The 22,644-nt window shown below is 40.7% G+C and overlaps 2 protein-coding genes across 5 annotated transcripts in view; both read left to right on the top strand.

Moving 5' to 3' along the window:
- LOC129769096 (sodium channel protein 60E) overlaps window positions 1-22,644 on the top strand; it is a 449,000-nt gene that overhangs the window by 100,887 nt on the left and 325,469 nt on the right. The window lies entirely within an intron of this gene.
- Window positions 16,143-17,797, top strand: LOC129769097 (putative nuclease HARBI1). The gene is made up of 4 exons (XM_055771126.1): window positions 16,143-16,487; window positions 16,549-16,990; window positions 17,107-17,251; window positions 17,306-17,797. Exons 1-4 carry the CDS (start codon window positions 16,363-16,365, stop codon window positions 17,686-17,688), a joined length of 1,095 nt encoding a protein of 364 aa, XP_055627101.1. The 5' UTR covers window positions 16,143-16,362; the 3' UTR covers window positions 17,689-17,797.

Below are 22,644 nucleotides of genomic sequence, written 5' to 3'. Positions count from 1 at the left end.
CCAATTCAGCAATATACACTGAGCAAGGATTCTGAAGACTGTGTGAGGTGCTAAAAAATTCGTTGAACACTCCAAATCCTGTGGACTCGTTTATAGTGGACCCATCAGTAAAGTACATATTATCACAATTGATACCCCCATACTTTTCATCGAAGATCGTTGGAGCGATCCTCGATCGTTGGTAATCTGAATATCCATGGATATCTTGCTTCATGGACAGATCAAAATGCACAGAGGAATTGATGTAGTCAGGGAAACAAACACGGTTGGGAATATACGAAGAAGGATCAACCTGCATGGAGATGAATTCATGATATGAACTCATGAATCCGGAGTGAAAATTTAGCTCGATCAGCTGCTCAAAATTTCCGATCACCAATGGGTTCATGACCTTACACCGGATGAAGAACCGAAGAGATAATAAATTGAAGCGATCTTTTAGTGGGAGTAGGCCTGCCAAAACCTCGAGACTCATGGTATGCGTTGAGGGCATACATCCCAACGCGATACGGAGACAAAGATACTGAATTCGCTCGAGTTTAATGAGGTGTGTTTTGGCAGCTGATTGAAAGCAGAAACTGCCATACTCCATCACTGAGAGAATAGTTGTTCGATACAACATTATAAGATCTTCGGGATGGGCTCCCCACCAGGTGCCGGTAATTGTACGGAGAAAGTTTATTCTTTGTTGGCATTTTTTACTCAGATACCTAATATGGGCCCCCCAAGTACATTTGGAGTCGAACCAGACCCCAAGATACTTGAATGACATAGCATGAGTGATCGGTTTACCCAAAAGTTGAAGCTTTGGTTTTGCTGGTCTATGCTTCCTAGAAAAAACCACCATCTCTGTTTTCTCCGTGGAGAATTCGATCCCTAGCCCAATGGCCCAGGTTGAAAAATTGTTCAAAGTATCTTGTAAGGGTCCTTGCAGGTCGGATTCGTTTGATCCTACGACAGACACCACTCCATCATCTGCAAGTTGTCTTAGGCTGCAATTTTGTGTAAGGCAATTGTCGATGTCGCTTACATAGAAGTTGTACAAAAGGGGGCTTAAACATGAGCCCTGGGGGAGTCCCATGTAAGAGACCCGACTTACTGCCGAATCTCCGTGAGAAAAGTTCAAATGCTTCTCACAAAGCAAGTTATATAAAATATTATTCAATAGAGGCGGAAGACCCCGAGAGTGTAATTTGTCTGACAAAACCTCTATTGAAACAGAATCAAAGGCCCCCTTTATGTCCAAGAATACTGAAGCCATTTGTTTTTTTCCGGCGTAAGCCATTTGAATTTCTGAAGAAAGCAACGCAAGACAATCATTCGTCCCCTTGCCCCTGCGGAACCCATATTGTGTATCTGAGAGTAGGCCATTCGTTTCAACCCATCGATCGAGGCGAAACAAGATCATTTTCTCCAACAATTTCCGTATACAAGACAGCATTGCTATTGGGCGGTACGAATTGAAGTCGGACGCGGGTTTTCCGGGTTTTTGAATAGCTATAACTCGTACTTGTCTCCAATCATCTGGAACAATATTATTCTCCAGAAACCGATTGAATAAATTCAACAAGCGATGTTTCGCCACATCAGGGAGGTTTTTCAGCAAGTTGAACTTAATTCTATCCGATCCCGGTGCAGAATTGTTACATGAAAGGAGAGCAAGAGAGAATTCTACCATCGAAAACTCGGAATCAAGATCGCACCTATCTTGTGGTATATCTCGAACAATTTTTTGCACAGGAGCGGAATCAGGACAAACCTTCCGTGCAAAATTCAAAATCCATCGATGTGAATATTCTTCGCTTTCATTCGTTGAAGAGCGATTTCTCATGTTTCGAGCCACTTTCCATAATTTTTTCATTGACGTTTCTCGTGACAAACCTCCCACGAAATTTCGCCAATAAGCACGTTTTTTCCCTTTGATTAAGTTTTTAAATTGATCTTCAAGGGCTAAATACGTTTGAAAATTTTCAGGGGTTCCACGTTTCCGAAAAGCTTTAAATGCATTCGATTTTTCCACATAAAGCTTGGAACATTGGCTATCCCACCATAGATTGGGAGGCCTTCGGGAAATGGTGGAACCTGGGATGGGTTTCGTTTGAGCGCGAACCGCGCTATCATAGATCAAACGAGAAAGGAAGTTATACTCCTCCAATGGAGGTAAACCATCTCTGGAATTGATGGCTAGAGCAATCGCGTCCGCATATTTTTTCCAGTCAATGTGTCTTGTGAGGTCATATGCCATGTTTATAGATTCAGAAGAATTCGACCCAATGGTGATGGAAATTTTGATTGGCAAGTGATCACTACCGTTGGGGTCCTGGATTACATTCCACTTGCAATCTAACGATAGTGAATTCGAGCAAAGCGAGAGGTCAAGAGCACTTGGGTTAGCAGGAGGTTTAGGTACACGTGTTGTTTCCCCAGTGTTCAAAACGGTCATATTGAAGCTGTTACAAAGATCATATATCAACAGTGAACGATTGTCGTCGTACTGTTCCCCCCAGGCAGTTCCGTGAGAGTTGAAGTCTCCCAAGATCAATCGTGGCTCAGGAAGGAGTGAGCACATGTCAACAAGTTGCTTGCGGCTAACCGCAGCTCTCGGAGGCCAATACAAGCTGACAATACAGAGGTCTTTTCCTCTGATGTTTGCCTGACAAGCAACAGCTTCAATCCCTCCAATAGGTGGAAGGTCAATTCGAAAAAATGAGTGGCACTTATTGATCCCCAATAGCACCCCTCCGTATCTGTCATCACGGTCCAAGCGTATAATATTAAAATCGTGGAAAGAGAGATCATCTCGCGAAGAAAGCCAAGTTTCGGACAGAGCAAAAACATCACAATTGAACTTATGAATTAAAAATTTGAATGTATCCAATTTAGGGATAAGACTACGACAATTCCACTGTAAAACAGTGATATCTCCGACCTCTCTATTTGAATTAGACATCAAGAGAGATAATCATTGCAAGGAGGGGCCATGTTTGCATCAATTGTTGCAAAATTGTCTTTAATACTGGAAGCATTGATATGACAATGGTTCTGATGGAGTCGGAAACATTAAAGCATGTGAAGATTTGAGCCACAAGGTCAGTCAACTTTATAAATCCCGATTGGGAAGTTGAACTTGACGGTAAAATAGGGACAGTTGGGGTTTTTGATGTTCCTTCGAGTGCTGGGTCGTTCGAAGGTGAATTATTCCCACGGAAGCCAGGAGGAACCTGATTTTGCTTGTCCGCTGCACTCGATTTTTTAGGCATGCTAACAGAGGGTATAACCGGAGGGGCTTGTACTTGAACTTTGGGAGTGGTCACATTTTTGCGCCGGGGATTCCCTTGGAAGATGTACGGTGTGCCCTCGTTAGCTGTATCCGCTTCCATTTCGTCAACTGGCAGCGAAGCGAAGACATTGTTTGCGGTTAAAGGTTGTTGCTGTTGGGCCAATGGAGAAGTGCCCTTTAAAATTTCCGCAAAAGTGCGCTTCGAGCGTTCCTTTAAAGAGCGCTTCTGCTTCTCCCAGCGACTCTTGTAAGTTTCACAAGCCGAGAGCACGTGCGGAGTTCCTCCGCAATATGGACACTTTTGCTCAATCGCACTGCAGGATTTGTCCACATGTTGCTCTCCGCAAGTGGCACAGCGCTCCTTGTTGGCGCAGTAAGCTGCTGTGTGACCAACTGACTTGCATTTCAGGCAAGTCATGGGCTTGGGCACGAAGAGTCGCAGCGGTAGCCTCAATTTGTCCACCATAACGTAGTCAGGGAGGGCGGAGCCAGCAAAAGTGACTCTAAACGAGTCGGACGGCGTAAATTTCGATTCTTTCCCTTCCTGGGAGACTTTGCCGAGTTGTCGGCATTCTAAGATTTTAACCTTAATCAAAGGCAGCTTTTTAAATCTGCCATCTCCTTCCATAATTGATTTGCACGTCAGACCCGTTTCGGTTATCACCCCCGAGATTTCTACGTCATGGGAAGGCACGTAGACACGATATTCCAGGGTAAACCTCTGGTCGACGACAATACCGTTTGCGTCTTTCCGATCAGCTACGACAACACGCAGTTTGGTCGGTCTAACCTTCGAAATTTCTGTCACGGAGGAGTATCTTGCCAGATCTTTCATGATCTGAATAACATTAAGTGCTTTTCCGTTTGGCTTAGGCCTGAAGAAAACAACCCACGGACCAGTTCCAGGTGCATCTTCAGGATAGACCTTGACACGTGGAGAGAAGACTACAGGACGAGAAGGAGATGACGAGGATTGAAGGGGATCGGGGACAACAGGATGGGGAGGCGAAATCTGAGCTGTTGTAGGAGCGAGGGGGGTTGAAGAGGAGGTATTTGCAGGTTTTTTAGAGGGGGGCTTGCTAGAGTTAGCAGACTCGTCCCCGGACGAAACATCCTCTGATGTAGGAACGCGTTTAAGTGTCTTCGCTGTTCCTTTATTAGAACTTTTTTCAACCAGAGGGGAGTCATCATCAGAGATCTCCATATCTGGAGATCCTCCCCCTCCTTCTGCCATTCTGTACTTGGTACTTATATTCTAATAATTTGTTTTTAATAATAATAATAATAATTAAAAAAAAAAATTTAAAAAAAAAATAAATCTTATATCTTATTTATTTCTATTCACCACAATGCACCCCAGTGCTGATGAACTGGCAACCGCTGCTTGCTTCTCAATCGGAGCGCTTGAGCGCTCGGCACTATCACACACCACTAAGAAGTGATGCTCTCCTTCACACTGCTGTAAGTTAGCAGCGAATCGCGCTGGTATTGTGTGCGTGCAACTGACCACCGATGTCCGACTTCGACTGCGATGGCGACAAATCGGCGATAACCGAAAACCGGCTGGCCTTGCCAGGCTTTGACGATTCAGCCTTTCTCACCAATTCCGAGTTCACACTGCGTTCCACGATATCTCGAACAATTCGAAAACGCGCGAAAAAAGCACACCCGGGCGACAAAAAAAATAATAACAGCCAACGGTAACCGAAAACAATGCTTCAACGGAGACGCTCACAGCACACGACCGGTTACTCGAAGCTTGTAATCTAGTTCTAGTAGCGATCAAATATTTTTTCTTCCATCTTTTAGCAATTCTGTTCAATATGGAAAAAAAATCTAAATGTAGTTAACGAACATAAACTATAGTTATCCAAATACCTTATCAGATTGGAAATTTGGCCTCTCAAACGGCTTATTTCGTTCTGCAGCTCTTTTTGTAGGTCTTGTCCTTCAACAACACTTGCAACAACATGGTTTTCCTCATTATGCTCCCATTCCTCATCACCAGGAACAACAGCACTCGTAAAATCACCGCTTTTCTCAATATCCTCCCATTCCTCATCACCAGGAGCAACAACAGTTGGAATGTTAGTAGTTCCATCTTCATTGTGTTTTCCGCCAGCAAAGTGGATCTGTATTTATAATTGTTTTAGGATATGTTTGGGAATTAGCTTTGAGTATTCACGGAACATATTCTCGAGCTTGGTTTGATGATAAAGTGTTGTACCTCTATCTCACTGCTAACACAGAAACGAATCCATTCCCGTCGAGTATTTTCATCTTTGGGGAACCGATGAAACATAATCTCAGGATGGGTATCTTTCCTTCGTCCACAATTTATAGCTTTACACTTCATTTCCTTTTTTCCAATTTTAACTTCCACTGTTTAAAAATTTGAAACGCTGAATGACAACTTTCACTTTTGTTTATGCAATACAGTATGGTTGCCAGAACTAATAAATTTTCAAGGCCCAGGATATTCAAATATACATTACCAAAATATCCCGTCGATGTACACCATCAACATATTGCATGCCAAAATAACAGAAATTGTTTAAAATATGCGATATCTGGTTGAATAATTAATACAAAAAAGGGTACAGCTTAGAAAATACATTATACAAAGAACACATTTCTCTCATGGGAAAATAATCTCCATGAATTTTATAACATTTGGCAACCCTCACATCTTGCTTCCCTGTTATCTTGCAGTTGGTCGGCGAAATGCAGAAAGAAGAATAAGAAGCCAGTTGTCACGTCTTGTCTTAGCATTTGAGTGCTGAGTTTATGGGTGTATGTCCAACGAAAATTTCACCAGGACGCAATGAAAGGTGATATTTTCGGCTTGAGCATTCACTGACATCGAGAATGAACTGATATTTCTGTTGATGGAACGAAAACTATATCAAAACAAACGAGATGGTGAGCCAGCGGTCATAGGCACAGCGGCACCGCGATAGAAAGAAGTGAAGAATGTCGGTGGAGATATTTTGCGCTGATAAAAATTGCTTTTCGATTTCAACATGTTCTTTCGAAATTTTGCATCCTTGCTTTTCACACCTTCTATCAGATATTGTTCTACTGTTGCATCCGCCTTTTTGATGTTAAACGCCAGTTGCAAATCGTTTGCCATACAAAGTATTTTTACGGAAAATTGAACAACTTTTTCTGCACAAACTTAACAATTTTATTTTGAATTTCGAAAGAATCACTTTTCGTATCTAAAGTTTCATCCTGTATTTCATAGAGAAAACAAGCCGCATTCAACGAAGAACGGATTCCGGACTAAAGCTAGCGTCCGTTCAGGGAAATATCATTTCCGAATACAACTCGTTCACTTCTTTTTCTTCTTTTCATACCGCCAATTTACTTGACAAATTTTTAAACAATGATCTTCTGGCGCAGTCTCTAAGCTTCGCCATTAATGTAAAAAGATTGAATCAAAATCGGTTAGTTAACTTTGTTGTTTCGAATTTAGCGAATTTGGAAATTAAGTAGATAAAAAAATCTATTTATACAGCCATTCCATGCCAAACCGATATAGTGGTTCTCAGATTTAAGTGAAAAGTGGCATATTTGTTCATTATCGCAAAATATTAGACTCGTATTTTTATTTTTATTTTATTAGGGCAACCATTTCCATTTTAGGGGTTGTCCGAAAAATAAACTCTTCCCCTTTTGTCCAAAAATGACTTTTTTCAAAAATTCATAACTTTTGAACTACTGAACCAATTTAGATGATCGAAACATCAAATTAAAGCCAATAAGCTAGTCTTTCTGGTTTTCCGTGGCCGAGTGGTTAGCGTCTCACATTATCATGCCGGGTGTTCGGGTTCGTTTCCCGTTCTGGCCGAGGGGATTTTTCGTCAGAAAAATTTCTTCCGACTTGCTCTGTGGTCACGCATATTCTAGAGCTTGCCCCTCGGATTACATTCAAGGCGTGTTATTTGGCTTAAGGAATCTCAACTAAGTATTAATAAATGACGCTAGTTAATGCATACGTTGAGACGGCAAAAGTTCCACAGGGAACGTTAACGCCATTCAAGAAGCTAGTCTTTATAAGAAAAATATTAGACTTGTAAACATTTTGGGTGTCATTTTTTTAATTATTGGTTGTGTTGGTTTTTGGTTGTTTGGTTTCTTTGGACTAGAGGGCGCTATATACACTCGACAAAAAAAATAGAGGAACAGAGTGCGAAGTCGTAAATTTTAAGTGATTTTTGACATGCAAAATCAACACATATCGATGGGATTCTTCTTCTTCTTCAATGGCACTAACGTTCCTAGAGGAACTTCGCCGTCTCAACGTAGTATTACTTGCGTCATTTTTATTAGTACTTAGTTGAGATTTCTATGCCAAATAACACGCCTTGAATGCATTCTGAGTGGCAAGCTCTAGAATACGCGTGATCACAGTGCAAGTCGGAGGAAATTTCTTTGACGAAAAATTCCCCCGACCAGAACGGGAATCGAACCCGAACACCCGGCATGTTAGTTATGACGCTAACCACTCGGCCACGGGAGCACAATATCGATGGGATGCGCATCATTATGAAGCTTCAACAGGTATTAGAATGTTTCGATTTTTCTTCGTTTTTTCAAGAATATTCTGGACAAAAAATTGTGCTAACCAACTCAACAGCAAATGAAATTAACCCTATTAACCAGCTTTCATTTGGTTCCTAGAACGTTCCTGTAGGACCTTCCCACACAGAGATATTTAAGTTTGAATGAAAAATTATCCCTTCGTCTTTGATAATGAATAATTCAATAAATAACCATCGCACCGCAAATCGAAAGACAGTTTTGAAAACTCCAATAAATTTTGCACAAGGATAATTGATTACTTTAACGAAAAAAAAAGTTCTTTGCATTGATTTAAAAAAAAGTGCCAAAACAGGATTTTTTTTAGTGCTTTACAAAGTCCACTGTATTTCTGCAAATATCGCAGTAAGTTCTAATGTTTGCAGGCAGATTTTTTGCCTAATGTATTCCCTAATCATCCGTGAACGTTTCATATTTATATGTTCAGCCGTTTTTTCTTTTCCAAAGTTTGGAGTAAATTAGAGTAGCATTTAATCGCTAATCGTATAAGAAGTACAAAGTCCTACGCGACTCCCAGAATGAACGATTCGTGACTTTCGTCTTTATGAGTTTGTGAGTGAAAAGTGCGTGTATGTGTGGAAATGTGTATTAATAATTACACATATTCACATATTCACCACTCCTTACAATATTTGTACATACAAACGCATGAAACCGAAAGTTACGAATAGTTCGTACTGAGAGTCGCGTAGGATTTTGTGCTTCTGATACGATTTGCGATTAAATGCTCTTCTAGCTTACTCCAAACTTTGAAACATTGGCTAGAAAAAACGGCTGAACATATCAATAAGAAACGTTCACGAATGTTTGCGGTGTTTATTGAATTATCCATCATCTAAGACAAAGTGGTAATTTTTCATTCAAACTGAAATATCTTTGTGTGGGAAGGTCCTACAGGAACGTTCTTGGAATCAAATGAAAGCTCGTTAATAAAGTTAATTGTATTTGCTGTTGAGTTGATTGGCAAAAAATTGTGTTAGTCCAGAATATTTTTGATAAAACAAAGAATAATCGATTTTTCATTTCTTCCAGATATTGTTGCTCACTACACCTACACACACCAAGATAAAAATATGTTCATAAAACATTCTAATACCTGAAAGTTGTAGCTTCAAAATGATGCGCATCCCATCGATATGCGTTGATTTTCACGAAGTTAAAGCATGTCAATACTCACAAATCCGACTTCGCACTCTGTTCCTTTTTTTGTCGAGTGTATTTTTATAATTTTCCTGGAAGGCTGAAGTATTTTCACATAACATATCAAAAAATCAGAGATGTTTTTAAGTTATGATTTTTAAAAAAAAATCATCTTTTTCACCCTTTTTTCTATCACAAAAAAATAAAACTTGTGAAATACTGAACCGATTAAGATGATCGATATATCAAACTGAACCCGATGAGCTGGCCTTCTTAGAAAAATATCACACGTGCGAAAAAAAATTTGTTTTGTTTTTGTAATTATTGATTGTATTGTTTTTAAAGTTTACTCGGTTAAAGATAGAGAGCGCTATATATGTTTTATATTTTTTCTTAAAAGCTGAGTCTTTATTTACGTAAAAGAATCCTAAAATTAGTGATGTGTCTTTTTTTTTCGTTCTTGTTTATGATTTTCCAAAGTTAACTTGTTTTCAGTCTCCGTTCAATATTCCTATCTGAATTGACTAGATTTATGCGACTAAAACACAATGTTTTCGCTAGTGTTTATATTTTTTCAAATATGAATAGATCATTGGTTTCAATTTGATATGTCGATTATCTGAATCGGTGTAGTAGTTAAAAAGTTATGAGTTTTTGAAAAAAGTCAGTTTTTGACCAAAGGGGAAAAATGAGTTTTCGGACCATCGGTTAGATTTAAAAATATAGTGCCCTCTAGCCCAAAGCCATGAAAACCACAAACATCAAATACAACCAATAAATAAAAAATCAAAATACAACAATTTTTTTTTCAAGAAAGACTATTGGCTTTAATTTGATACAGGTCGTACTCGATTATATACAGACTCGATTATGTGATTCGATTATATACAATTTTGGACTCGATTATATACAGTTTGGATTTTTTTTTATATTTAAAATATGACTTTTTTCAAGAAGAAATGTAACCAACATTAAGGCAGAATTTAAGTGGCTATTACATGTACAGTGGGGTAAGAATCGCGATTTTTGAAGATTTTGATTTAATTTTCACCAGGAATTGTTCATATCGATATTGCAGCCAAATTAAGAAAGATAGAAGTTGGGTGTCAAAGAAAAAAATTGTAGAGCGGTTAGAAAGCTTATTGTTGTTGCTATGTTGTTATTGTTGTGTGCTATGAAATAAGTCAACTGTGAACATCCTTCTGTCACAGCATAGTTAGAGTGAGGCAGAAACGAGGATGCTGTCAGTTTCCCCTCTTTCTGCTCACATGCCATAAAATATAGGCAAATAGAATACACACCCACACATAGTTAAGCTTTATAACACAGATAGGGAAAAAGCTGATAAAAGGAATGAAAGCTTATTGAAATATAGCAGAATAGTTTTTGTAGTTGGTGAATCCCGACCAATAGAATAAATTGATATGAGAATTGTTCGCGTGATTGTATTCCTGAATAAAGATTTTGAATTTTAAACCGAAGTGAAGTTGAAGTGATATCCGACCACTTCCGAGCCATTCCCAACATTTTTTGGTTCCGTGACCAGGATTGTGGTCAAATTTTAGTGAATTCCAGTGAATTTTCCCATCCGTTATACTGTGCGCGAGCAATTTTGAATTACCGCTGAAATTTGTGCGAATATTTTCCGATCCAGCAATTTGATTGATACAAGGCACGAAAATTGCCTTGGTCAGGTGAGCACCTTTCCAAGTGACCCATCCAAATTTGTCGGTGCTTCCTGGTCTTTTGAATTTCCCAGATTTGAATTCCGAGTCCAATTGAATTTCATCGAGTGCGTTATTGCTGTGAGTGAGGATCCTAGCCGTTCGTGAGCAAATTGAAATCGTCCTGCTGGATTGAAATTCCTAGGAGATTCCAGTTCCAACGTATCATCGAGAGAAATCCCAAATTAAGCTGTTGAGGAGTTGTGTGACCTGCTGAATTGTAATTTGTACAAGGCATAGCTTTGCCTTGGTCAGGTGAGCACCTTTCCAAGAGATTTATTGCGAGTTTCCAGTGCTTCCTGGTCTTTTGTTTTCCGCCAGATATTTATTGCATCGATTCATCATCGCCGTTGTCTTCCACCTCATCAAAATGGAGGACACCCAGCAGTTAAGAAGCTCTTTGAATTCCCATCGAAGAGTTCTACTGTCATCGTTGGAACGATCGAGGAATGTTATGGACCAGTTCATCGAGGAACGGGACATGCTTGAGGTCGCCGTCAGATTAGAAAATCTGAACAGGATTTGGCAAGGGCTGAAAGAAGAAATGATGAGCAATTCGAACACTCGAGAAACCTATGAAACTGTGCTATTCAGAATAAAATCCTTTCTTCTATCAAAACTAACTCCTATAAATCCACACGACAATCTCCCTCGTAACCTACACACATCCACTCTCCAGGGTCTGAAACTGCCTACGATTTCATTGCCAGAATTTGCTGGTGACTATAATGATTGGTTAGCCTTCCACGATACATTCCTTGCATTGATCCATGCTAATCCTGAGGTAGCTGAAATACAAAAATTTCATTATTTGCGGGCTGCTGTAAAAGGCGAGGCGGCTCAGTTGATTGAGTCGATTAGTATAAGTGCTGCGAATTATCCACTCGCCTGGGAAGCGCTTGTGAAGCGATACGCTAATGAGTATTTACTCAAAAAGCGTCACCTTCAAGCTTTGTTTGACGGTTCCCGTATGAAGAAGGAATCTGCTTCAATTTTACATGATACTGTGGACAATTTTGAAAGACACGTTAAAATTTTGGGGCAATTGGGTGAGCCAACTGACTCGTGGAGTGCTATACTGGAGCATCTTTTATGTACGCGCCTCCATGATGAGACATTGAAAGCGTGGGAGGATCACGCTTCTACATTAGAAAAACCAACCTACCAATGTTTGATTGATTTTCTCCAACGTCGCATGCGTGTACTGGAATCAATATCCGTCAACAACCAACATTCACCGAAAGTTTCCGCCAGTTATGATCCGCTTCTAAAATCGTTCACCCACACTAGAGTATTTTCCAATGCTGCCGTTGATGAAGTTCCGATGAAGTGTTATGCCTGCGATCAACGTCATCCTCTTGTGAAGTGCTATAAATTTGCACGAATGTCCACCGTTGACAAATTGAAGTTAGTGAACTCCAAACGCATCTGCATTAACTGTTTCCGTACCAATCATTTTGCAAGACAATGCACGTCCAACTTTAGTTGCCGAATTTGCAAGAAACGTCACCACACGCTTCTGCATCCTGCTTTCACTGAAGATTCCAACGATCAGATTCCGTCCACTTCCAGAAGTGTTCCCAGAGCATATGCTCAAACGAACGTCACAACCTCCGATGAGAATGCAATTCTCTCAGCCACTGCTGCAACGAATAATTCCGCTGAAGTACGCAGCTTTCCTCCGCATGCCAGTAGTAGAAACATTTTTATGTTGACTGTAGTACTTGTTATCGTCGATCGCTATGGAAAAGAGCATCTAGCACGCGCATTGCTTGATTCAGCGTCCCAACCAAACATCCTTTCTGAAAGAATGGCCCAAATTTTACGACTGAAGCGGAAGAAGGTGAACGTAATGATCCACGGCGTGGGCGATTAGCCACAGCAAGCACGTGATTCTGTTTCAACGCAAATACGATCTCGGAAAGAGAATTTCGAGTTAGACGTAGATTTCCTCATACTGGAAAAAGTAACGTCCAGTTTACCCACCAAAAATGTTTCCATAACAAATTGGAACATTCCGAAAAATCTATTCCTCGCTGATCCTACTTTCCACAAATGCTCAGGAATAGACATGATAATTGGAAACGAACATTTCTTTTCTTGTTTTAAGACCGCTACAAAGATTCAGCTTTCGAAATCCCTTCCACTGCTTGTCGAAAGTGTCTTTGGTTGGATAGTCTCAGGTAGTGCGGACATTCCCGGATCTGCTGACGAAATTCCACCTTCCACAACAGCGGTGTCGCTTGTATCTCTTGAGAAAGCATGGAGAGATTTTGGGAAATCGAGGAGGTGCCCAAGAAATTCATTTATTCCAAAGAAGAGAACGAATGCGAAATACAATACTCAGCTACTGTTTCCAGAAACCACTGTGGACGATACATAGTGCGCCTCCCTCGACATTCCGACTTTAACGATAAGATTGGTGAATCAAAATCCGCTGCTATACGACGACTGAAGTATCTGGAAAAGAGATTGCATCAAAATCCTGAGCTTAAACACGAATACTGCGAATTTATGAATGAATACGTTTCCCTTGGCCACATGCGTCCAATTTCCAATGAAAATTCCTCCAGAAACTGCTACCTCCCTCACCATCCTGTAATCAAGGACTCCAGCACTACTACGAAGACGGGAGTCGTATTCGATGGTTCCGCTAAAACCTCCAGCGGATATTCTCTAAACGAAGCGCTTCTAGTAGGTCCAATTGTGTAAGATGATCTCCTATCCATAATACTACGATTCCGCACATTTCCTATCGGTATAGTGGCCGACATAGAGAAAATGTATCGTCAAGTACGACGGCGCCAGTGGTTGTATGGTTAGCGTAACAGCCTCACAATCCGATCGGCCTGGGTTCAATCCCAGCTGGCGTCGTTGGGATTTTCTGAGGCGAAAAATCTCTGGTTACGTCTTCCTTCGGAGCGGAAGTAAAAGAAGTTGGCCCGGCTCATGAGTTGTTGAGTCTGATAGGTAGGAACAGGTGGAGTCGCCTCCCTGATGTCGGTGATTGGCACTAAAGTGGCGGAAATAGGCCGACGAAAAATAAGCGAAGATAAAAAAAAAGTACTGGTACACTCCGACGATACTCCGTTCCAACGCATACTTTGGCGTTTTGAAGAAAGCGATCCCATCCAGACATTTGAACTCCAAACCGTGACCTATGGTCTAACTCCATCGTCGTTCCTTGCCACGCGAACGTTAATCCAACTAGCTGATGATGAAGGTGCAAATTATACGCTTGCTGATAAAGCTATCAGAAAGGGTTTCTATGTCGACGACTTCATTGGCGGAGCTCAGTCGATAGAAGAAGCAATCCAATTGAGAAGTGAACTTAATGAACTACTGGCTAAAGGAGGATTCAATCCCCGCAAATGGACATCCAACATTCTCGATGTATGTAAATCACCTCCTAACAATTGGAAAACCTTCGTGGCCAACCGTGTATCCGACATCCAATCAGCTACGCACGGTTCCACTTGGAAACACGTTCCTGGAAAGCAAAATCCGGCAGATAAGGTATCACGTGGAATGAACATTGAAGACTTCCTCGCCAGCCATACGTGGACACATGGTCCTGAATGGCTTTCCAAGCCTGAATCATTTAGACCCTCCACCCAAATCAGCGAATATCCAGACGACGGAAAAGAGCGCCGAAGAGTTATCACAGTAGCAGCAAGAGTAGAGTCCTCAGTCAACGAAATATTTAATCGATATTCATCCTATAACCGCCTTGTTCACGTCGTAGCATATTGTCTACGTTTTTCAAAAAATTCACGAAACAAAACCCGCACGCAGCCCCCAGTCGAATCAACCCAAAACACAGCACTCACAGAAGCAGAACTTACCATGGCAAATACTTACCTGTTACGCTTAGCGCAATACGATTCGTTCCTAGAGGAGATAAAAGATCTCAAAAAAATGAGTGGGTTATATCTATGATATTACCGCAAGGTTGACGTGGGACTACCCTAGCTTAGTAATCATTTGTTTGTATTGATTGAATGGAACAATTTCCGAATTCAATTGGATTCAATATATTTGCGTTGTGAGAAAAAATTTGAACAAATGCAATGTCTCTAGTGTCTGCACGATCTTACCAGATACCTAAGTTTAGAAGACCGTCGGCCTGATTCTACGCGGCGTGTGAGGTGAGATGACAATTGTCACATCACCATCACGCAACTCTCCTCACTCTATTCCTACAGTCGTTTCGGATGCCGTGAGAGGTTCATTTGATGTATGTGAGAGGATGAACAGCAAGTGACAAGGCGTTCATTCTGCTGGTTGCCAAATCTGATCAAAGATGCCACATTCGCACATGTGTTCACGAATTTGCAGACATTTAACTTTTATCACAACCTTTTATTCCTGCTGCAGGCTATTTAAAATAGTGACAAAACATTATTGATTCCATATGATAAACGAAGCTGGTCAGTATGTCAGACATTAGCACATATTTACAAATATTTCAAATTTTTATCGCATATATTTGAGAAAAAACATCTGGCATCCCAGAATTTTATTTGTTTCGCTCAGAGAGGTCAGATATTTGTTTTGCTGCAGTCAGTACCGTATCTATAGATCTGATTTAACCTGGCCTGTTGTTAGTGTATCAGGACATTCTGCCGAATTTGCAGGTATTTGATTTAGATTTGGTGAAACAGTTGATTGCATCCTGTAAAGTTTAGCATTTTTGTTTGTTTTGGTCGTAGTTGCTGCTGCTCTCTGCACTCTCAGTGTTAAATTGTTGCTCTGGCTCCGGCTCGGGCATATACCACGGCTTCTGAAATGGATATGCAGTTCGGTGACGATGACTCGCGGATAGATAGATGAAACACAAGATCCATGTGATAGATACATTTTAGAGAAAATAAATAGATTTCATGAAATGAAAATAATTTCGGTGTGCTTATTCGTCCAATTGAGGAATAACAGACTCACTACCGCTTTCACAACAAAAAAAAACAAACTACTTGCAATTTGTCTCTCGTACTGTGAAAATTGAAGATAAATTGAATTTATTGATACATATAATACCATTACTATCGATTCTATACGACCCAAAAAACACTTATTATTCCTCTTCAATTTTTCATTTGTTTTCATGCACTGTCGACACCTCAAGACATGTCGACGATTGTCACCTAGAAATCCCAGTTCATGTGACAATCGTCACGTATATTTGAGAGCGGGAATAAACGGTCTGATTCTACGCGGCGTGTGAGGTGAGATGACAATTGTCACATCACCATCACGCAACTTTCCTCACTCTATTCCTACAGTCGTATCGGATGCCGTGAGAGGTTCATTTTAGATAGGTGAGAGAGATGTTCATGAATTTTCAGACATTTTACTATTGTCACAGCCTTTTATTCTCGATCAGGCTCGCTAAAATAGTGACGACATATTATTGGTTACAAATGGTAAACGAAACTGGCCAGTTTTGGCGACATTAGCACATATTTACAGATTTTTCAGAATTTCATCACTTACATATGAAACAAAAAATCTGGCATCCCTGAATCATATATTTACTACTGTTATTGTCGTTGTTGTTGTTTTACTAAGTTGTTTTCCCGTATCTATTTGAAATTGGTTTTATTTCTTTTCGATATGATTTCCTTTGATTTTTGGTTGAGTGATGACGAGAGTGATAACGAAAACAACGCTACACTTGTGCGACTGGAACGGCGGAAATTAAGAGACAAAAGTAATCCTCTTGAAATACCACACGATGCGTAAGTTTGTTTTTTTTATTTAAATTGAATGAAATGATTTCCAATCTGGTTCTCATTACAGGTTTGTAAAATATTTCCGCGTCTCGAAAGATCTCTTCAGGCATCTGCTCAACATAGTTGAGGGCAAACTAGGAGTGACTTCTGGATCTTCATCGGTGCTTCCAATAACAAAGCTATCAGCAGCATTGAGATTCTTTGCTGAAGGTGGTTATCAGAAGGGCGTAGGAAATGATTTGTTTGCAGGAATGGCACAACCTACACTATCGAACGCTTTATCGTCGATAATTGCCGTTTTAGAACGTGAAGTTTGTCCGACTGCCATACAGTTTCCTATGAATGAGGAGGAAATAAATGCAATCAAACTTGCTTTCTACGAGAAAACCGGATTCCCAGGTGTAATAGGATGTGTAGACGGTACACACATTCGGATTATTTCCCCTAGTGCTGATTTGCAGCATCTTTATTATAACAGGAAAGGATTTCACAGTTTGAACGTCATGCTGGTATGTATTCTTTCCTTTGTTGTTTGTTTTAAAGAAGATTTATACTTTTCATAACATTTGCATATTTATTATCTTTGCACAATGTTTATATCTATGTTATTTATTTTTACTTGTAGGTCTGTGATCATAAGCACATGATTCGTTACGTGGATGCCAACAACCCAGGCTCTAACCATGATTCGTTCATCTGGAATAAAAGACCTTTAGATGCCATGCTTAATGAGAGGTTCCAAAATGGCGAAAGAAATACGTGGCTTTTAGGTGAGAACTTGTATTTTCAAATTATGTTTTGTACACACAAATATTTGATTACAGGAGATGCAGGGTATCCTTTGAAACCTTACTTAGTGACACCCTTTCGCACTTCTATCAGCACACCAAGTTCACAAAGGCAAACTAAGTTTAATGAGATGCATTCGAAAACAAGGATGATTGTAGAGAGAACCATCGGAGTGCTGAAAAACGTTTTTCGATGCACTTTAGGCGCTCGTCAGCTGCACTACAAGCCAGAGAAAGCAGCCCGAATTGTGAACGTGTGTTGTGCTTTACACAATCTTCGACTGCAATTCAATGTACCGATTGATGAACAAAATTGGCTGCCGATAGTAAATAATGAAGTCATCGATGCCACGCCAAGTGATGCAGTTAACTTATCAGCCAATGACATTCGGCAACAAATAATGAACTCAATCGCTTAAAATTATTATAGCTTTTTAAAAATTGACTTTTGTTTTAAGTTAAGACAACCAACTTTGTAAACTTGTTTTACTGCATATTTTTACTTGTTTCTGTAGCTACGAAGACATAAGAGGATTTTAATAAAATAAATAGATACAAAATAGAATGTAAAGAAACCCAAGTGTTTTTAAATTTATTTTATATATTAATCATTTTTCTGTCCTACTTGACGTTCAAGTAGATTAAGTTTTCGTTCCTTATATGCTAGCAACTGTAAATTGTATTGCAGCTCATCCTGTCTTTGTTTTTCCTTCCGTAGTCTGTACGCCTGATTTTCCTTGACCTCCTCTTCCTTCAGCTTGAATATTTTCTTCGTGTATCGGGCGGTTTCTGCAGAATTTTCGGCCATTTGCTTCAGAAATTTTGTCTGTTTTTCTAGCATATTGAGACGGTTGTCTGTATCCTGTAGAGTATGGCGTAGTGTACGTTTTCGTTTGTTTTGGCCGTCGTTGCTACTCCCTGCATTCTCAATATCGTTTAATTCCTGTTCTGGTGTTGGCTTGATCATCAGGCCTTCTAGAGTGTTGTTCGGTGATGATGACTCGCGAATGGGTAGGCCAAATACAGGACCTATGCAATAGATATATTATAGAAAAAAAATTTATTTCATCAAATGAAAATACTTGCCAGATTGGTCAATAGCCCGATTGAGAGACAACAGATTAACTACCGCTTCCTCTATCGATGTTAAAAGCATCGTTTGGTTGGGCCCTCCACCAGTCGCTTCTGTCTCGCGCTTATTATGGGTGAGCTTGCGTTTCACCTTCAGCTTGAAGTCTGTCCAAACCTGGAAAATTCCAATAAAAAACAGGAAGTGGGTTATATCTATGGTATAACCGCAAGGGTGACGTAGGACTATCGTTGATTTAGAGATCATTTGTTTGAAGTTGAATCTGAATGAATGAATATTTGGGGGACTTCGAAAACGAGAGCGTTACGTTGGAGGCACAAGGTTTTATGCATCCAATATTGGATACGGAAATATCCTACTGATGGGGAAGAATAATTTTCAGAAGCTATCCTGTTAATTGCGATTGATTGAAAAATCACAAAACCAAATGTATTTGGTCACAGTGTTACATGGATAGAAAACATTAAAATAAACTCTTTCACATGAATGTATTTTTAAATTCCCAGAGGAACTGGCAGATTATTTTCCGGATCTTTCTCGATGCTGAATGGCATCCAAACGGAAAGAATTCCGTGCGTGTATGTGTGTGTGTAGCGGTTACTTCGATGGTCACCTTCTCTTCTCCTGAAGGATCGGCTTCTCTGTGCTCCCTCACAGTTTCAAACAAACTGTTTGATTTTCAGAGCAGATCTCGATCCTTCGTCGACCAGCACCCTCAGCAACGATGTTGTCTTGTCGATGTCCTCACGAAAAATTAATGCGTCTCACCACCAGAATATCGCTTAAGTATGCTTTTTGTGCGTGATTGAATCGAGAGAAGGCGTGGTTTACGATGGCAATTTGGAAGGCAAACTAGAGGGGAATGAACTCTCTGAGCTCGGAACTTTCGGCGACTGAGCAATAATCGATTGTGGGCGCATACAATATTGGATACGGAAATATCCTACTGATGGGGAAGAATAATCTTCAGAAGCTATCCTGTTAATTGCGATTGATTGAAAAATCACAAAACCAAATGTATTTGGTCACAGTGTTACATGGATAGAAAACATTCAAATAAACTCTTTCACATGAATGTATTTTTAAATTCCCAGAGGAACTGGCAGATTATTTCCTGGATCTTTCTCGATGCTGAATTGCATCCGAATGGAAAGAATTCCGCGCGTGTATGTGTGTGTGTAGCGGCTGCTTCGAGATCTTCCCGGGGAACCGTTTGTGGCATCACTCTCCTCCTGATGGATTCTTTTCTGGCCTAAGGTGCACAAACAGTCTCTTGGCGACACCGTTCATCCGCGCTTTCATGATAAACGAAGAGCTTCACCACAACAGCGACAACATGCTCCAATCGCTGTTCAATTTGAACTGAGTGGATTTCCGAGCGGCGCTCGCTTTTCTACCGATTGGTGATTTCAATAGCCTGTTTTGAAAGCAATTTTAAGACTATTGAAACAAGTTTTTGGATCAGAAAGTAACAAGTATAGAACGCGTAGACATTTTATCTTTCGAATGAAGTGTTTATCATACCATTTCGTTCAGTTGTTTAGGAGCTATTAACGCTCAAAATCTCGGTCTCCGGCGTAACGCTTTCGTTTTCGAAACTTTGATTTTACACCCCGGTATAGAAATGAAAGACGTAGTCCTACGTCAAAATGATTGATTACTAAGAGATTTACTACTTATGCTTAACTTCTTTTCGACAGCTTACTTTCTGCCATTCATGGACCGACCTCGTTGGGGGACCGAGGCTATTCAAGCCGTTGGCCAGATCCTTCCAAATTTCCGTATAACGCTCCTTGGTTATGCGCGAAGCTTGACAAAACATTACTCCCCTTGCCACCGCAGGATGTGCTTCCATCCGGGCCACAAGAAGTTCAAACTGCTTGCAGTTAGTCACACGCACTCTGGAATTCAAAGATAAATTGGATTTATTAATACACCATACCAGTACAATCTATTCTTTGAGAACGAAAACGATGCTTACTGTTTCACTTCCATTTTTGTTTTGATTGGCGCTGTCGACACCTCTTCGCATATCGACGATTGTCACCTAGAAATCCCAGTTCATGTGACAATCTTCACCTAGATTAACAGCGGGAATACGGTGAGAGTTCATTTGTGTTCATTCAAGTGAGGATTATCACACATATGCCTTGTGGAATCGCGTGACATAAGTGACAATTGTCATCTCACCTCACACGCCACGCAGAATCAGGCCGAAAGTGAGAGTTCATTCAAGTGAGATTTCTCACGGCATACGCCTGGTGGAATCGCGTGACATAAGTGACAATTGTCATCTCACCTCACACGCCACGCAGAATAAGGCCGCGTGTTAGGGTAACGCATTCTAGTCTGCACAAAGGTATGCGAGTACAAAAGACACCTTGGTTTAGAAGTCTTTATATTTATAGGTAATCCGATTTCAGTCGGAACAAAAATACTTCCGACCTGCATGAATTTGCAATCCCAATTTTCCTAGACACCTTGGTTTTGAAGCCTGTGTTGAGGAAACATATTTTAGTCGGAACAAAAATGCCCTCGACTTGCATGTATTTGCAATGCCAATTTCCCCTCGCTCCATGGATTAGAAGTCTGTGTTAGGGAAACACATTTCAATCGGAACAAAAATTGCCCCCGATTGCATGAATTCGCAATGCAAATTTTCCCAAGCTCCTTGGATTTGAAGTCTGTGTTAAGGAAACACATTTCAGTTGGAACAAAAATACCCCCGACTTGCATGTATTTGCAATGCCAATTTTCCCACGCTCCTTGGATTTGAAGTCTGTGTTAAGGAAACACTTTGCGGTGGGAACAAAAGCTCCCCCTACTTTCATGTATTTACATATCCGATTTCCCCAAGGCTGCTTGGTTTTGAAGTCTGTGTTGGGGAAACCGTAAAGCGGGCCAATCAAAACGAGGCAGTAAGGGCGTTTAGATAACGCTTAACATTTTACAGTTATTCAATTATTTACCTAATGGAAAATAACACTTTATTAATTGCGATAGATGCGTAGAAATATTCCCTATCAATTGATGCAAATATCTTTCCGATTCAGTAGAAAATGTTCGAGTTATAAGCATTCGAAATCTTGCATTTTTTACTGCATGTTCAGTGTTTATGTTTTCATTTTACCCTCCCATATATTCCGGTTAGACGTAGTCCCACGTCAAAAGGCAATGCAGTTTCAAGGCATTCTGTAATCCGCCTATTAAACCCTTTCATAGACCCTGACGGCATTATCAGAGTGGGAGGGAGACTAACACCCCTATTCTGCATTTCGATCGAGTCAAAATATTTCGAACGACTTGATAAAATTCCATTCTGTATTTCGTTCGAGTTGTTTTTGCATTTCGTTCGATCTGTTTCTCTTCAAACATTGAATGGGCAAAACGTTCGAAATAGGGAATGCGAAATTAAAACTCGAACGAAATAACGGTTTCGAACGAAATGTAAATCCGTCGGAATACAGAATAGGGCTGTAAATTTGTCGACACAATCATATATTCAAAAACATCCAGCCCTTCTGCCCGCTTCCCATCCCTATACTTACCTAAACGCAAAGCACTATCACCTCAAACTCATTCACGGTGGCGGCCGTCACACGCTATCTGTGATTCGAGAACGGTATTGGCCCATCAATGGACGACGATTAATTCGAAGCGTGATTCGAAAATGCTTTCGCTGCGCCCGAGCCAGTCCCGTTCCCGCGAACCAACAAATTGGTCAGCTACCAGTATCCCGAATCACACCGAGCAGACCATCCACCGTAACTGGAGTGGACTACGCAGGTCCTGTATACCTGAAACCCGTACATCGAAAGGCAGCCGCAACCAAAGCATACATCTGCATATTTATATACTTCAGCACCAAAGCGGTCCACATCGAACTAGCTAGCGACCTATCCACGCAAGCTTTCCTGGCAGTACTAAGACGCTTCATCGCACGCAGAGGACAACCCCGACAATTGTTTTCGGATAACGGAAAGAATTTCGTCGGAGCTCATAATGAGCTCATGGAACTGTACATAATGTTAACAACACAGCGAGAAAACAACAACATTCAATCATTCTGCGCCAACGAAGGAATCATATGGCACTTCAGTCCGCCGAGAGCACCCCACTTCGGTGGCCTATGGGAGGCCGCAGTTAAGGTGGCCAAGAAACACCTGCACCGTCAACTGTTGAACGCCCGACTCTCCTTCGAAGACCTCAGCACCATCCTCACGCAGATTGAAGCCTCGATGAATTCTCGCCCATTCGTACCGCTTTCGGAAGATCCAAATGACCT

The sequence above is a fragment of the Toxorhynchites rutilus genome, chromosome 2 (genome assembly GCF_029784135.1).
Source record: "Toxorhynchites rutilus septentrionalis strain SRP chromosome 2, ASM2978413v1, whole genome shotgun sequence".
Lineage (NCBI taxonomy): Eukaryota > Metazoa > Arthropoda > Insecta > Diptera > Culicidae > Toxorhynchites > Toxorhynchites rutilus.
This window is presented reverse-complemented; position numbering and strand designations above follow the sequence as displayed.